The 17,937-nt window shown below is 41.5% G+C and overlaps 1 protein-coding gene across 2 annotated transcripts in view; it reads right to left on the bottom strand.

The window, feature by feature from the left end:
• The window catches only part of GNA12 (G protein subunit alpha 12), a 119,072-nt gene that overhangs the window by 63,365 nt on the left and 37,770 nt on the right, over positions 1-17,937 (bottom strand). For both annotated transcript variants that reach the window (XM_082429118.1, XM_082429119.1), the window contains exon 2: positions 4,216-4,431. In XM_082429118.1, coding sequence (XP_082285244.1) covers positions 4,216-4,431 — 216 coding nt within the window. The remainder of the gene's footprint in view (positions 1-4,215; positions 4,432-17,937) is intronic.

Genomic DNA, 17,937 nt, shown 5'->3' with positions numbered 1-17,937 from the left:
GGGACTGCCTACCTTCTTCCTTTATGCCTAATGTATCTGGATATTCCTCAGTTATATTTCTTAGCACACTTTATTGCAATTGTTTGCTTGGATATCTGTCTTACCAGCTCTTTGAGGAAACTGCACTTGACCTCGGCAGAGTGGCCGGCACACTGAAAGGCTCCCTGAAAGAGCGCCCACCACACCGCCCGGCAAGGAGGACCACGACGTACAAATTCTCAGTCACTATCAGTGCAGGAGTTACATACACACAGAAGACCACCGGCCCACCTGCTGCACCATTCCAGAACTAGACCCCACATTAAAAGGTGTACGTAACCAAAAGCAGATCATGGAAATACTACCCATGTGCTGTATCATAAGCATATTAGTTAATGATAATTTGCCAGATGTGTTTAAAAGTTCGAAATTCTCTTACTGGAGAAAGGGCATGTAAGTAGACCATATTTATGTGACTTATGACAAAAACTTCCCTTTTAGTGTTCTGCTACGTCTTCCTCAAATGTGTTTTAAAAGATTAGGTCTAACATAGCAAGGTTATCTTCCTTTCTTTTTTATGAAGCCAGAGAAGTGCTATCGAATCCTGTGTCTAAACGGCAGTTGACACCAGTGAATATGCAGGAACAGGTGACTTGTGAGAAGGGCAAGGTTTCTCCTTTTCAGGACAGGGAGAGTCCCCTCTGAGGAGGAAAGGCCCTCACAAGGCAGTCACCAGACACTGTCTTTCTTCTTCCCCTTTTTGTTTCTGCCTCTGCCTGGAATGGCAAGGAAAACCAAGGGAGCAGAGGAAACAGGCAGTGTCTAACACCTGGCTGACAGCAGGTCTCACGGCGGCTGGTTTCCACTGAGAGACCGTCAAAGGCTCTAAGAGTTCTGTCACCTGGGGAGGGAAGGAAGGTAACAAAACTAGTTGCTGAAACATCACCGTGGAAAGGTTTCTGACACTAAGCAAAGGATCCGAAGAGAAAACTGACCACACCGTGTTAAGACGCTTAGGTTGCAACTGTCTATCTTGACATAAAGACTATTAAGGGCCTACTGTCCATCGAGTTAATAAGATGCTCTATAATTTTTTTTAAATAAAAATATAGAAAAGTACGAAACATCAGAATAACAGACACTCACATACTTACCCTCCAATAAACAAAATCAGCAGCTTCATATTTGCTTTCGGTCATCGCAGTTCAAAAGCACACAACATGAGAACACTTGTCAGGTAACCACACCCTCACAAAGTCGGGCTGTTTGAAGCATAAGATCAAAACGATGGGATGACGGACCCACCTGGAGCCAACCTCCCCCAATCACTCGCCAGGTTCAGGTCCAGAGCAAAGGCTCTCTGGAGACAGGCTCATTTTTGGTCTTATTCCCTGCCATGTCCCCAGCATACTGCACAGTGCCTCGCACACAGTAGGTGCCCCATAAATGCTTAACTAATAAGTGACTATAGAAAGAAATAAGCAGACGGGCCTTTTAGGCCCGAGTTCCTCATAGTGACTGCTGAGAAGACAGGGCCCTGGGGACTTCTCTGGTGGCCCAGTGGTTAAGACTCTGCCATTCCACTGTAGGGGGCACGGGTTCAATGCCTGGTCAGGGAACAAAGATTCCTGCATGCCACGGTTAAAAAAAAAAAAAAAAAAAGATAGGGCCTCGGGAAGCCACAACCTTTTGGGTTTATTTCCCCATCTGTAGCGAGACAAGGGCTCCATGTACCAGCCAGGAGGGCCCTTCCTGCTCCAAAACACTGCACCCAATCGAGGACGGTGAACATAAAAGTCTGACAAAACCACCCCACCACGCTGTTAAACACTACTTGCAAATATTCAGCTCAGGATGTTTATATTTCCTTCTTTGGTAAATTCTCAATTGATAACAGCAACTTCCATCCAAGCTCTGAAGAGACTAGAATCTTCTTCCCCAGACCATGTGAGTTTATTGGGGCGGAGGGGGAAGGGAAGACTTAAACCCCAATTTCACACTTAGATATTGTGTATTCCCTCGCTGTTTCTGATATTCCTGCCCTTTAGAAGATTAAAATTTCCTTTTTATGGCAAATCTGTCTTCTAGTTCATCTGACTCTTTCACTTTAATTTTTAAACTTGAGAATGAATGTGAAAATGAAACAGTTATAAAAATGTCATCCTTCAGATCCACCGATGGACAGTAAAATTAGTGGGCAAAAGCTTGAAGAGAAACAGGATATTTGCATAGTTGCAAAGTATCTCCCCCAAATATTTATGTTACAGAGAACAGTAGAAACTTTATAGTGGAGAAACCTGGCAAATACCCTGCTAACCGAGTAACCAAGGCTCACATCGCCAGGAACTGGATGTATCGAGAGCATGTACCCCTGACAGGATGCTCTGGGAAGACACATCACTTCAGTGGCTTTCTTGCCAAAAAACGCATCATCTCATTCTAGTGATGAGAAAACACCAGACAAACCCAAATAGGGACATTCTACAAAATGACTGACCGGTGCTCTTTCAACGTGTCACGGTCATGAAAACCCAGGAGAGACCGAGGGGCTGTCACTGACAGCAGACTCAGGAGAAACAAGGACGAAATGCAGGGTGGGGTCCCGAGCCCAATCCTGCCTTGTAAGAAGGGCTTTTAGAGGAAAAGCGGTTAAACCTGAATGAGGTCTACGGATTAATTAACAGTACCGTACCAACGTCAGTTTCCCGCTTTTGACGAGTGTGCTACGACTGTGTAAGCCGTGAGCATCAGGGGAGATCAGGTGAAGAGCTCATGGAAGCTGAACTGAGGATTATCAGGCAGACTGTGCAGAACCCCGGAAATAAATGAGAAAACTACACGTAACTCATCAGTAAAAAACTGGCAAATGACAGGACTAGGCATTTCCCAGAAGAGGAAACACATACAGCCAATACGTCTAGGAAACGTCAATTAAACCCTAAGGAGATACTATAAAAATATAGTGTACCTTGGCTCCTTCGGCTAAAAGGAGATTCTTAAAAATTTTTGAAGTCTGATAACACGAAAGACTGGCCAGGATGAGAGCAACAGGAGCTCTGCGCTGCCGGCAGAGGCACAACTGGTATAATCACTCTGGAAAATAACTTGACATATTGTGTCTATTTGGAGGCATATATGCCCTACAACTGGCCAATTCCCCTCCTTGGTATATGTCCTGGAGACCCCTGAACACGTGCATCTGGGGGCGCACGGGAGAGAGCGCAGCAGATTTGTTTGTAATAGCAAAACACGGAAAACGATTCCAAAGTATACACACGAGAGAACGGATGCATACGAGTATGTCCACACAATAGGACAGCAGACAGCGGCGAACATGAAAGGACCACAGCCACATGCACCGCATGAATAAATTTCAAAATACTGGGTGAAAAATGCAAGTCACGGAAGAATACATACAGGATGAAACCATTTATGTAAAGTTTGAAAATAGGGAAAACTCAAGACTCTTTTTAAAAAATAAATACATAGTATGGCAACATCATAACGAAAGGCAAGGGACCGGTGACTTAAAACTTGGGAACCTGTTTCTCAAGGGCAAAGGGATGTGAAGGTCAGTGCGATTTCTGGACACTCCAGGGGGTGCACTTATATCAGCCGGGCACATCTATTCTAGTTATAGGAGAAATATGATACTCACCTTCATATACAGTTAATGTTGAAGGATACTCAGGAAAAAACCAGAATGCAAACAGGCTAAACACCCCAAATTTTCTGTTTAAAGACTCATCCTAAATGAAGCTAAGTGACAAAGATGATTAGGCTTTGTGAAACTTTCAGACCTTAAAATAAAAGGAAAGAATCCTCAGGGAACAACTTAGAAGGGTTCAGATTAGCTTCCCAGGCATAGATCTGAAAACATTCATGATTTGCCAGGCAGGACCCATACTTCACAGCTGGAAAGTTCTCTTAAGGATGCATTAATTTCCTGCTATGAACAAGATCTAGAAAATGTGAGCTCCTTGAGTTACACCAATCTTGACTATTTTAAGAATCCTTCATATTCCTTGAACAGAAACATTTATCTAGCCTGAGTGAATTAATTTTGTTCCTCTCAAACCATTTAGATGGCTTAATTAGCCTCTGTTATGTGTTTCCGTTCTTAAATATCAGGGTTTAGAGCAACTTACACCTTGCCTGTACTTTTACAGTTTTTAAAGGAAATTCTACCACAGGTCAAGAACACAGTCGTGTAGTCCAGACAGAGGGCTCACTCACCAGCTGAAACTCGCTCCTCCGGCTGAAAGCTTCCCTGATGCCAGAATCCCTCCAGAGCGCGCTCAGAGCAGGTACGTACAGCTGAAAGGTGGCAGGCTCCACGGGCAGCCCTGCTTTGTTCTCAAAGGCCATGAGGAACATCCCGTGCTTCTCATTTTCAGAATACTGCCAAGGAATACCAAGCTTGTCTCGTGCATCAACCAGAACCCTTGAGCCCTAAGAAAGAAAAGAAATCAAAAGGATTTCATTGTGCTGCAAAGGCTAAATCACAACAGAGAACCTCGATGTGGGCATTAATCGTCATACAGCAGGAAACTCACAAGCTGCAGCCAGGATTTGTCTCTTGGTTTGTTTTGTCCTGGCACGAATGTCTTGCTCCCAGGAATGTAACTATTAAGACAGACGGACACACAGATCACATCACAGGCCTGCCCTTTGCTGTCACTCATTTGAAAAGGTCCCGGAAGGCAGAAAATTGAATGGGGAAGAAGCAGCAACAAACCCAGCAAAGTGACATTTGAAAACGAAGTGTGAACCACGTCAGTGAAAGGGACAGTGTTTTAAGACAACTACAACGGTAGTACTACAGCTGCCGTCGTCACTGAAATCTGGCAGCTCCTCCACACCAGAGGATACACTGCTCACCCCGACTTGAAAGGAGTGGGGACGCAAACACACAGGCAGTCACGAGGCGGGAGGAGACCGAAATGGACACAAGGCAAGCGGCCCGCCCACTGGAAACAGGAGCTGGGGGATCACGTTCTAGATTTGTGATGATGAGAAACTGTTTTTCATTGATTTGCTTATTTCCCCACTGTTAAAAATAAAGTTAGGATTTTCTGCCTTTTCCTTACCTCACTGACAGGGTCAAGGGGGCAGAGAAACAGCCTAAACTAAAGTAGTATTAGGCAAAGTGGCCAAATTGTGGAAAACACTGTCGTGGTGAAAACTGCCTCCCTGGGCAGGAAGGAAGTAGGTCTAACCCATCTTTCTCAGGTTAGTGCTTCAAAGTTAGCAACACAGCATCTAAGAAAGTTTCTGAGTTCTTCTGACGGGACCCCCTCAGTACTCCCTGGCAGCGTCAGTACTGGATGAGCCAGAGCAGAAGGGGCCCTCCCTACCTGGAAAGGCCTTGGGTGGCTCCGAGTGGTCTGGGGGACCTGGAACGATGGACAGCAGTACCCTGTCCCCTAGCACAGAGAACGGCAGGACATCACTGCCCAGCTGGCAGTTACTTTTTTTAAAACAAAGAACAGCCTTGTTGGAGTATAAGTCACATAACATACAATCCCCCATTGACACTGTGCAGCTCGATGGTTTACCCCAAACCAGGGCAAAGGAGACGAGTCCGTGCTGCCTGCCTCTGCTGTAGCACCTGCCTTGAACCACCAAGGTGAGTGGTAATGGTGACCAGAAACTAGCTACAGTCTCCCCTCCAGACCCAGGGAGCCGCACTGCCTGGTTAGAGATGTTCCTGTGAGCTCCCTCCTCGGGGTTCTTGCCCATCTGCCACTGGTGACCATGGCCAGTCCTTCTGATCCACAAACTTGTTTAATGCTTCCCTGGGGCGAAGCCCTGACATAGGCACTGTGGGCAAACAAAATGCTTATGAAGCAATGTCCGAGCTCTGGACACTCAGAATCTGGCTAGGGAGACAGATATGTGGATTTAAAAAATTAACACCCACTAATAATAAAAACTCTCAGAAAACTAGGAATAGAGAACTTCTTCAACTTCATAAAAACATAGGCAAAAACTCTACAGCTAACACCAAAATCAATGGTGAAAGACTGAACGCTTCCCTCTAAGAATGAGAACAAGACAAGGATGCCCACTTTTATTACTGCTATTCAGCATGGTTCTAGCCAGTGTGGTAAGGTGAAGGAAAGAAATATAAGGTACATGGATTAGAGAGAAAAAAAATAAAACTAAGCCTATTTACAGATGAAATGATGGTCTACGTAGAAAATCTCAAGGAATATACCAAAGAAACTCCTAGAATTCAAGTTCATTCAGCAAGGATAGAGGATGTAGGATATAAAAATCAACCTACAAAAGTCACCTGTCTTTCTATATACTAGCAATTAACATATGGAAATTGAAATTTAAAATGCAATACTATTAATAATCACACAAAAATGAAACACTTAGGTATAAATCTAACAAAACATGTACAGGACTTGTATGCTGAAAACTATAAAATGTGTTGATGAAAGAAATGTGTTGATTAAAGAAATCAAAGATCTAATAAATGGAGGGACATACCATGTTCATGGATTGGAAGCATCAACATAATTATGATATCAATTCTCTCCAAATTGATATACAGGCCTAACAATTTCTAAAAAATCCCAGCAAAATCTTTTATGGATATAGATATAACTATTCTGAAATTTACATGGAAAGGCACTAGATTAACTAAAACATTTGTGAAAAAGAAAAACTAAGGGGGAGGAATCCAATTTCCAGATTTATTACATAGCTACAGTAAGCAAGACTATGCAGTATTGGTGAAGGACTAGACACATAGATCAATGGAACATAACAGAAAACCCAGAGATGGTCCCACATAAGTATGGTCAATTGACTTTTTTGAAGATCCAAAAGCAATTAAATAAAGAGTAGCCTTTTCAATAAACGATGTTGGAGGAATTGGATGTCCATAAGCAAAGGAAAAAAAAAAAAAAGACCTTGACCTAAACCTCACACCTTATACAAAATTGACTCAAAACGTAAAACTACTGCATAGGAGAAAAACTTCAGGACCTACAACTTGGCGAACAGTCCTTAGACATGACACAAAATGCATGGTTCATAAAAGAAAAATATCAATAAACTGGACTTCATTAAAATTAAAGCTTTTGCTCTGCAAAAGACTCTCTTAAGAAAATGAAAAGACAAAAAAAAAAAAAAAAAGAAAATGAAAAGACAAGCTAGGGACTGGTAGAAAATATCTGCCAACCACATATCTGAAAAAGGACTCATATTTAGAATATACAAAGAATGCTCAAAACTCAATAGTTAAAAAAACAAACAATCCAGTTGGAAAGTGGACAAAGACATGAAGAGTTGTTTTCACCAGAGAGTACACACACAGCAAGTAAGCAGATGAAAAACAGGATGTCCAAGTTCACTGGCCATCAGGGAAAAGCAGACTAAGACTTTGATGAGACATCACTACACGTCTATTAAAACAGCTAAAACAAAAAGCAGTGACAACACCAAATGCAGAGATATGTGATCTCTAATACACTGCTGGTGCAGATGTAAAATGGGACAACCACTCTAGAAAATAGTTTTTCAGTTTCTTAAAAAAATTCAGCATACGCTTAACATACAACCCAGCAACCTCACTCCTGGGCATTTATCCCAGAGAAATGAAAATTTATGTCCACACAAAAACCTGTGCAGGAATGTTCACAGCAGCTTTATTCACAATGGCCACAAACTAGAAACAACCCAGATGTACTTCAATAAACAAATGGTTCAACTGTGGTACCTCTGTACCATGGAATACTATTCAGCAACGAAAAGGAATGAACTACTAAAGCACAAAACTTAGATGGATCTCAAAGGTCACATACTACGTGATTCCATTTATATAATATGCTTGAAGTGAAAAAATCATAGGGGTGGAAAACAAAATTAGTGGCTGCTAGGGATTAGAGCTGGTAGAGGAAAGAGGGTGAGTGTGACTCAAGAGGGGAGGGGGATCTCTGTGGTGACAGGGCAGCTCTGTATCTTGATAAGCAGCGCTGGTTACACAAAACTACACAGGTGATAGTAAGTCTCAGAATCCCACACATACGTTGTACCAATGTCAGTCTCCTGGTTTTGATATTGCACTATAGATACATAAAATGTAACCACTAGGGGAAATTTCCTGTGAACCTATAATTATTTCAAAATAAAAGTAAAATAAAAAAGTTAACTAGCAATTAGAGCGATATATGTTCCAATTACATGGTGTGGAAAGGGAAGGTTACTAGAGGCCGAAGGAAGAGAGACTGGTAGGAAGAGGTGAGGCTCAGAAAACCCTAAGCGCCGAATAATTTCAACAAGTGGCAAGAGTAGATCAGAACCTACCCAGAGGGGAGACAGGGCTCAAATCAATCCTCAGCTCTCCTCCCTCCCTGTCCCCTCCTCCACCCATTCCTGCACTCTCTCTGGCGACATCACCCCGACTCCCCCCACCCCAGAGGACAATAGTGAAAATGTTCGAGAACCATGGAGACAAAGATGCTTCACATTCTCCACATTACGAGCAACAGCAAGCATCCGAGCACAGAGAAGGGAGAAGCGATTTCTCTGGTGAGCTTCTAGGCAAAGGGTCACAGCACCTTTGTGTGAATCAGAGGAAGGTTCCCGCCGGCTCGGCAAGGAGCTGGGTCAGGACTTCAGCCCCACCTGCCCCCGAGTCAGGCAGCCAACACACCTACCATTCATGATGGCCCTGCCCACACGACTCAAATGCAGCACCTCCGACCTGACACAAGAGCTATCTTTCCAGTGCTCTGTTTACGAGTTAAAAAGTTTACTTCCCAAGGAGCACACACAGCCCCACTCACGGGTTAAAGCGAGTCTCTACTCCCTCGGGAATTGATGTCGGAGGCAAAGGCAGGGAACCAAACAGGTCTTTAGAAGCCTGAGCCGTCGTTTACCAAGACTGCTTTCAATGCTGCACAGACCAGGCCTGCCCTAATTACTGGGGTGAACATAGGTTTGGCTTAAAAAAGCCCGGTGTATCCAAAAGCAGCCTGTGTTCCCACTGCACACTGCCACCCAGGCAAGCTGGAACTGGTCCAAATTAACTTCACCCAAACACGAAGAAAAGGCTCCTTATTTCTCTTTTTAGAAATTCAGGGAAATTGGCAAAACTGCTGACCAACTTTGAATTCTACCAGTGAGCCATAGTCCATTTTCTATATCTTACTCACTTCATTTGGAGGGAAAGGGCATCAAGAAAAAAAGACATCTCTCTTTTGCCCTTATTTTAAATTATTCTAGTCAAAAACTACTCTCTGTTAACTTTCTTCTGAATCTCAAAGCTGAGCTCTACGGAACTTTTCTACTCTGGGACATCTGCTAAAAATCTGAGTCCACTTTTTCCTCCTTTTTAGCGGTAGCTTAACGTCTTTGGAAATATTACATTCACTGTATTTTGCAGAAATGATAGTTATATATATCCCCGTCATGATATAGAGTTGCTAAGTCTTAAAAAATACTAATACAGGGCTTCCCTGGTGGCGCAGTGGTTGAGAATCTGCCTGCCAACGCAGGGGACACGGGTTCGAGCCCTGGTCTGGGAAGATCCCACATGCCACGGAGCAACTAGGCCCGTGAGCCACAACTACTGAGCCTGCGCGTCTGGAGCCTGTGCTCCGCAACAAGAGGGGCCGCGACTGTGAGAGGCCCGTGCACCGTGATGAAGAGTGGCCCCCGCTTGCCGCAACTAGAGAAAGCCCTCGCACAGAAACGAAGACCCAACACAGCCAAAAATAAATAAATAAATTAAAAAGGAAGTTTAAAAAAAAATACTAATACAGCAGGCATAAAAAGCCTATTTAAAAAGCCCTTCTTTCAGTAACAGTGTTACTGAAGTATTAATTTTTTCAATAACCATACACTTATTCAGTTGCCCAAATATAAACAGTTAAAGTATTAAGCAGATTGATGACTTCATCTCAATACTATGTAACACTTTAAACTGTTCAAAGAACACATTTTTTGAATTTTATTTATTTATTTATACAGTAGGTTCTTATTAGTTATCTATTTTATACATATTGGTGTATATATGTCAATCCCAATCTCCCAATTCATCCCACCACCTCCTCCACCCCCCCGCCACTTTCCCCCCTTGGTGTCCATACGTTTGTTCTCTACATCTGTGTCTCTATTTCTGCCCTGCAAACTGGTTCATCTATACCATTTTTCTAGGTTCCACATATATGCGTTAATATACGATACTTGTTTATCTCCTTCTGACTTACTTCACTCTGTATGACAGTCTCCAGATCTATCCACGTCTCTACAAATGACCCAATTTCGTTGCTTTTTATGGCTGAGTAATATTCCATTGTATACATGTATCACTTCTTCTTACTCCATTCATCTAATGATGGGCATTTAGGTTGCTGCCATGACCTGGCTATTGTAAATAGTGCTGCAATGAACATTGGGGTGCATGTGTCTTTTTGAATTACGGTTTTCTCTCGGTACATGCCCAGTAGTGGGACTGCTGGGTCATATGGTAATTCTATTTTTAGTTTTTTAAGGAACCTCCATATTGTTCTCCATAGTGGCTGTATCAATTTACATTCCCACCAACAGTGCAAGAGGGTTCCCTTTTCTCCACACCCCCTCCAGCATTTGTTGTTTGTAGATTTTCTGATGATGCCCATTCTAACTGGTGTGAGGTGATACCTCACTGTAGTTTTGATTTGCATTTCTCTAATAATTAGTGATGTTGAGCAGCTTTTCATGTGCTTCTTGGCCCTCTGTATGTCTTCTTTGGAGAAATGTCTATTTAGGTCTTCTGCCCATTTTTTGATTGGGTTGTTTGTTTTTTTAATATTGAGCTGCGTGAGCTGTTTATATATTTTGGAGATTAATCCTTTGTCCGCTGATTTGTTTGCAAATATTTCCTCCCATTCTGAGGGTTGTCTTCTCATCTTGTTTGTAGTTTCCTTTGCTTTGCAAAAGCTTTTAAGTTTCATTATGTCCCATTTGTTTATTTTTGTTTTTATTTCCACTACTCTAGGAGGTGGATCAAAAAAGATCTTGCTGTGATTTATGTCAAAGAGTGTTCTTCCTATGTTTTCCTCTAAGATTTTATAGTGTCCGGTCTTACATTTAGGTCTTTAATCCATTTTGAGTTTATTTTTGTGTATGGTGTTAGGACGTGTTCTAATTTCATTCTTTTACATGTAGCTGTTCAGTTTTCCCAGCACCACTTATTGAAGAGACTGTCTTTTCTCCATTGTATATCCTTGCCTCCTTTGTCATAGATTAGTTGAGCATAGGTGCGTGGGTTTATCTCTGGGCTTTCTATCCTGTTCCATTGATCTATATTTCTGTTTTTGTGCCAGTACCATACTGTCTTGACTACTGTAGCTTTGTAGTATAGTTTGAAGTCAGGGAGTCTGATTCCTCCAGCTCCATTTTTTTTCCCCTCAAGACTGCTTTGGCTATATGGGGTCTTTTGTGTCTCCGTACAAAGTTTAAGATTTTTTGTTCTAGTTCTGTAAAAAATGCCACTGGTAATTTGATAGGGATTGCATTGAATCTGTAGATTGCTTTGGGTAGTATAGACATTTTCACAATATTGATTCTTCCAATCCAAGAACATGGTATATCTCTCCATCTGTTTGTGTCATCTTTGATTTCTTTCATCAGTGTCTTATAGTTTTATGAGTACAGGTCTTTTACCTCCTTAGGTAGTTTTATTCCTAGGTATTTTATTCTTTTTGTTGCAATGGTGAATGGGATTGTTTCCTTAACTTCTCTTTCTGATCTTTCGTTGTTAGTGTATAGGATGCAACAGATTTCTGTGCATTAATTTTGTATCCTGCAACTTTACCAAATTCATTGATTAGCTCTAGTAGTTTTCTGGTGGCATCTCTAGGATTCTCTATGTATAGTATCATGTCATCTGCAAACGGTGACAGTTCTACTTCTTCTTTTCCAATCTGTATTCCTTTTATTTCTTTTTCTTCTCTGATTGCTGTGGCTAGGACTTTCAAAACTATGTTGAATAATAGTGGCAAAAGTGGACATCCTTGTCTTGTTCCTGATCTTAGAGGAAATGCTTTCAGTTTTTCACCATTGAGAATGATGTTTGCTGTGGGTTTGTAGTATATGGCCTTTATTATGTTGAGGTAGGTTCCCTCTATACCCACTTTCTGGAGAGCTTTTATCATAAATGGGTGTTGAATTTTGTCAAAAGCTTTTTCTGCATCTATTGAGATGGCCATATGGTTTTTATTCTTCAATTTCTTAATATGGTGTATCACATTGATTGATTTGCATATATTGAAGAATCCTTGCATTCATAGGATAAATCCCACTTCATCATGGTGCATGATCCTTTTAATGTGTTGTTGCATTCTGTTTGCTAGTATTTTGTTGAGGATTTTTGCATCTATATTCATCAGTGATATTCGTCTGTAATTTTCTGTTTTTCTAGTATCTTTGTCTGGTTTTGGTATCAGGGTGATGGTGGCCTCATAGAATGAGTTTGGGAGTGTTCCTTCCTCTGCAATTTTTTGGAAGAGTGTGAGAAGGATGGGTGTTAGCTCTTCCCTAAATGTTTGATAGAATTCACCTGTGAAGCCATCTGGTCCTGGACTTTTGTTTGTTGGAAGATTTTTAATCACAGTTTCAATTTCACTATTTGTGATTGGTCTGTTCATATTTTCTATTTCTTCCTGGTTCAGTCTTGGAAGGTTATACCTTTCTAAGAATTTGTCCATTTCTTCCAGGTTGTCCATTTTATTGGCATAGAGTTGCTTGTAGTAGTCTCTTAGGATGCTTTGTATTTCTGCGGTGTCCGTTGTAACTTCTCCTTTTCATTTCTAATTTTATTGATTTGAGTCCTCTCCCTCTTTTTCTTGATGAGTCTGGCTACATGTTTATCAATTTTGTTTATCTTCTCAAAGAACCAGCTTTTAGTTGTATTGATCTTTGCTATTGTTCTCTTTGTTTCTATTTCATCTATTTCTGCTCTGATCTTTATTATTTCTTTTCTTCTACTAACTTTAGGTTTTTTTTTGTTCTTCTTTCTCTAGTTCCTTTAGGTGTAAGGTTAGATTATTTGAGATTCTTCTTGTTTCTTGAGGTAGGCTTGTATTGCTATAAACTTCCCTCTTAGAACTGCTTTTGCTGCAACCCATAGGTTTTGGATCGTCATGTTTTCGTTGTAATTTGTCTCAGGTATTTTTTCATTTCCCCTTTGATTTATTTAGTGATCTCTTGGTTATTTAGTAACACATTGTTTAGTCTCCATGTGTTTGTATTTTTTACGTTTTTTTCCGTGTAATTGATTTCTAATGTCATAGCATTCTGGTCGGAAAAGATGCTTGATATGATTTCAATTTTCTTTAATTTACCAAGGCTTGATTTGTGACCCAAGATGTGATCTATCCTGCAGAATGTTCCGTGTGCACTTGAGACAAAAGTGTAATCTGCTGTTTTTGGATGGAATGTCCTATAAATATGAATTAAATCTATCTGGTCTATTGTGTCCTTTAAAGCTTGTGTTTCCTTATTAATTTTCTGTCTGGATGCTCTGTTCATTGGTGTTAAGTGAGGTGCTAAAGTCCCCCACTATTATTGTTTTACTGTCGATTTCCTCTTTCATAGCTGTTAGCAGTTGCCTTATGTGTTGATGTGCTCCTATGTTGAGTGCATATATGTTTATAATTGTTATATCTTCTTCTTGGATTGATCCCTTGATCATTATGTAGTGTCCTTCCTTGTCTCTTGTAACATTCTTTAGTTTAAAGTCTATTTTATCTGATATGTGTATGCTACTCCAGGTTTCTTTTGATTTCCATTTGCATGGAGTATCTTTTTCCATACCCCACTTTCAGTCTGTATGTGTCCCTAGGTCTGAAGTGGGTCTCTTGTAGACAGCATATATATGGGTCTTGTTTTTGTATCCATTCAGCGAGCCTTTGTCTTTTGGTTGGAGCATTTAATCCATTCATGTTGAAGGTAATTATTGATATGTATGTTCCTATTACCATTTTCTTAATTGTTATGCGTTTGTTTTTGTAGGTCCTTTTCTTCTCTTGTGTTTCCCACTTAGAGAAGTTCCTTTAGCATTTACTGTAGAGATGGTTTGGTGGTGCTGAATTCTCTTAGCTTTTGTTTGTCTGTAAAGCTTTTGATTTCTCCGTCGAATCTGAATGAGATCCTTGCTGGGTAGGGTAATCTTGGTTGTACGTTCTTCCCTTGCATCACTTTAAATATATTGTGCCACTCCCTTCTGGCTTGTAGTTTCTGCTGAGAAATCAGCTGTTAACCTTATGGGAGTTCCCTTGTATGTTATTTGTCATTTTTCCCTTGTTGCTTTCAATAATTTTTCTTTGTCTTCCATTTTTGTCAATTTGATTACTCTGTGTCTCGGCGTGTTTCTCCTTGGGTTTCTCCTGCCTGGGACTCTCTGCGCTTTCTGGACTTGGGTGGCTATTTCCTTTCCCATGTTAGGGAAGTTTTCGACTATAATCTCTTCAAGTATTTTCTCAGGTCCTTTCTCTCTTCTCCTTCTGGGACCCCTATAATGCGAATGCTGTTGCGTTTTATGTTGTCCCAAAGGTCTCTTAGGCTGTCTTCATTTCTTTTCATTCTTTTTTCTTTATTCTGTTCAGCAGCAGTGAATTCCACCATTCTGTCTTCCAGGTCACTTATCCGTTCTTCTGCCTCAGTTATTCTGCTATTGATTCCTTCTAGTGTAGTTTTCATTTCAGTTATTGTATTGTTCATCTCTGTTTGTTTGTTATTTAATTCTTCTAGGTCTTTGTTAATCATTTCTTGCATCTTCTCGATCTTTGCCTCCATTCTTTTTCCAAGGTGCTGGATCATCTTCACTATCATTATTCTGAATTCTTTTTCTGGAAGGTTGCCTATCTCCACTTCATTTAGTTGTTTTTCTGGGGTTTTATCCTGTTCCTTCATCTGGTACAAAGTCCTCTGCCTTTTCATTTTGTCTATCTTTCTGTGAATGTGGTTTTCCTTCCACAGGCGGCAGAATTGTAGTTCTTCTTGCTTCTGCTCAATGAACACATTTTTAACACAACTTACAAATCCAGTAATTTAAACTTTTAGTCAAAGAATAGCTTCCCTGTCTGCTGGGGATGTAGATTTGCGGGGGTGTGTGTGTGTGTGTGTTCGGTTTTACTGGACAAAGACCAAGAACTGCAAATCCTGTTAACTCGTTTCAAAATAGATTTTGTTAGTTTAGCCCCTAATCAAACCAAATCTTTTTAGATTAGTCATTCCTTACTGAAATCTTCCCACAATAAATACTAAAGCTAAGAAAGATGTAAAACGCTAGTAGATCAAATGAGCTTTCTCTACAGAATGAAAGTTACATGAAGAAAATGTTAAGGTTTTGCATGTTCACCTAATTAGATAACAGCATATGTACTTGGAAAGCTCTGTTTTTGTTTTTTTTTTAAACCCACTAGGCTGAGTTGTTTGCCTTTGGCCAGCATCCAAATAAAAGAAATGCTGCCAGAAATGTAAACAGGATACATTTCTTTAAGTTAATGAGTCCAGCAAGCAAAGGCAGACGGCTCCTCTTAGTTTCTCTTTGAGGCTGGAGTGGAGGCTACCTTCTAATTTAGAGGTCGGAGAAAAAGTGAGGAAGGGGATGCAGCAAGCAGCAAACCAGTCACCAGAGCGCCATCATTTCTACGACACAGAGCTGGATGGCCTCCCGGGCCAGGGTCCTGTCCCCACTACACCTCCTCCTCCTGTGAGCTTTGGGAACAAATCCATTGTTCTCATAGAACAGACTGTCCCTCACCACGCCCCCTCTCCAGGAAAGCCACCTACAGAGCTCTCCCTGCAGCCAGACTGAAGGCTGCCTGGCAAAGAAAAGTGCCAGGGAATGGGGGAAAGGCCAAAGAGGTGCTCGATGTGGCGCCTGCTCCGAGAGCTTCCAATACCATCACAGGAGTGGGGCAGAGCAGCGGAAGCACAGGCCAGAAGTAAACACCACCATCGGGTAGATGAAAGGTCTTGGGACAGTCGGAAATGTCACATCAGTGAGAGGAGCAGGTTAAAGCCAGACTGTGGCGAGCTAAGAAGTCTGGAATTTACTCTGTAAGAAGCAGGGAGCAATCAAGGCTCTGGGAAGGAGCAGGACAAGGTCAGGGAAGGAGCAACTGAAGGTGGGGAGGGCGCTCAGAAGGGACGCTGAGGCTCTCACGTACGGAGATGACGCACAGGGAGATCTAAAAGTGGAGAGCACGGGATGGCTCGGGAGGGGTGAGATTTGGGTGAGTTTATGACAAATTAAATTTAACAGGACAATGGAAAATCCAAGGCAAAATTTTCAGGAAATAGATGGAAGTGCAAGAAAAATTCTAGGTGTAGGAAGTGCACGGAGAAGCATCATTAGCTCTTTTTTGCTGCCTAGAAAAGGCTGGTTCTCCTAGAAGTTTAAAAAAAAAAAAAGAAAGGAATTCCTCATCAGTTCAGAATTCCTCAGATCTCCTAAACTGGAATGTGAAAATCCACGCTCAGTTTCAGAACTCAAGAGCCAGCTGACTGGAGGCTTGTGAAGCCATCTCCTGGCGCCGCGAACCGACCAACCTGTCTCTCATCCACCCTTCCAGGTGTGTGAGCACTGGAAGCTGCTTGCCTAAATGATTCACTGAACGTTATAAAGATAAACTGTGGTACAAGGGGAAGTGAAGCCTTCCTGTTATGTACAGAAAATATTAAAGAAACTTGAGAATAAATAAATACTAAGTATCATTCCAAGGCGAAAAAATTCCTGCAAACACTACAAACAGGTAACACAGCTTAATGTGCTAGTTCAGGGTTTTCAAAATTCAAGTTGGGACTCACTTTGTGAAATAATTTAGCAAGAATTTAAAAAATAAAATACAGTGGTAAATATCTGAATAAACTGTGAATAGTAAAGGTAAGTGCTTCATTGAATTCCCATTTCAGTTTAGACAGATATGCTGATATACAGAGAGATATATATGTATGGGGGTGTGTGTGTGTGTATTAGCTCACTTCATCTTTGTGACCATGCGAGGTACGTAGTATTGTGCCCATTTTACAGAGTAGAAAATGGAAGCTCAATCACCCAGCCACTGAGGGTGATTCAGTGACTCTCAGGCTAGTGTTTTTTCATCTATATTCTCTTCCTCTATGGGTGTGGCTGGGGAGATAAGGGAGCAAAGAAAGAGGCAGGGGGTGGAAGTTGCCCTGTTCGCTGTTTTTCACACAGTTGACAGCAGGCACTGAGGCTAGAACCATCTGAATTGACCTTCCATGGAAACAGTGTTTCTGGTATTCTCCAGAATTTTTTTTTTTAAAGCAGTAATTAAATCTAGAAGTATGGGATAAGCTGCACGCCTGGCTAAATTAGAGGAAATTTAGTAAGTTCAGATTCTACTTTAATCTCCAAACAGTAAAAAACCTCATATGCATTATCTTGGCACAGAATTAGAAGAGGCTGTGGCCGCTCTGTCCAACAGAGAGGCCCCCAGCCACCCGTGTCTGGTGGGCAGTGGAAGGGGGCCAGTCTGAATTCAGGTGTGTTATAAATACATACTGGATTTCAGAGACTGACTATGAAAAGATAAATGTATTTTATCTTTTTTTAAAAAAATTAATTAATTAATTAATTTATAGCTGTGTTGGGTCTTCGTTTCTGTGCGAGGGCTTTCTCTAGTTGCGGCGAGCGGGGGCCACTCTTCATCGCGGTGCGCGGGCCTCTCACTATCGCGGCCTCTCTTGTTGCAGAGCACAGGCTCCAGACGCACAGGCTCAGTAGCTGTGGCTCACAGGCCTAGTCGCTCCGCGGCATGTGGGATCTTCCCGGACTAGGGCTCGAACCCGTGTCCCCTGCATTGGCAGGCAGATTCTCAACCACTGTGCCACCAGGGAAGCCCTATTTTATCTTTTAATATTGATTACATGTTGAAATTATAACATTTTGGGTAGTTTAGGTTATTAAAATATATTACTAAAATT

This window comes from Balaenoptera physalus (genome assembly GCF_965194825.1).
Source record: "Balaenoptera physalus genome assembly, chromosome: 16".
NCBI lineage: Eukaryota > Metazoa > Chordata > Mammalia > Artiodactyla > Balaenopteridae > Balaenoptera > Balaenoptera physalus.
Note: the sequence above shows the minus strand (reverse complement) of the source record. Positions and strands in the feature narration are given on the sequence as shown.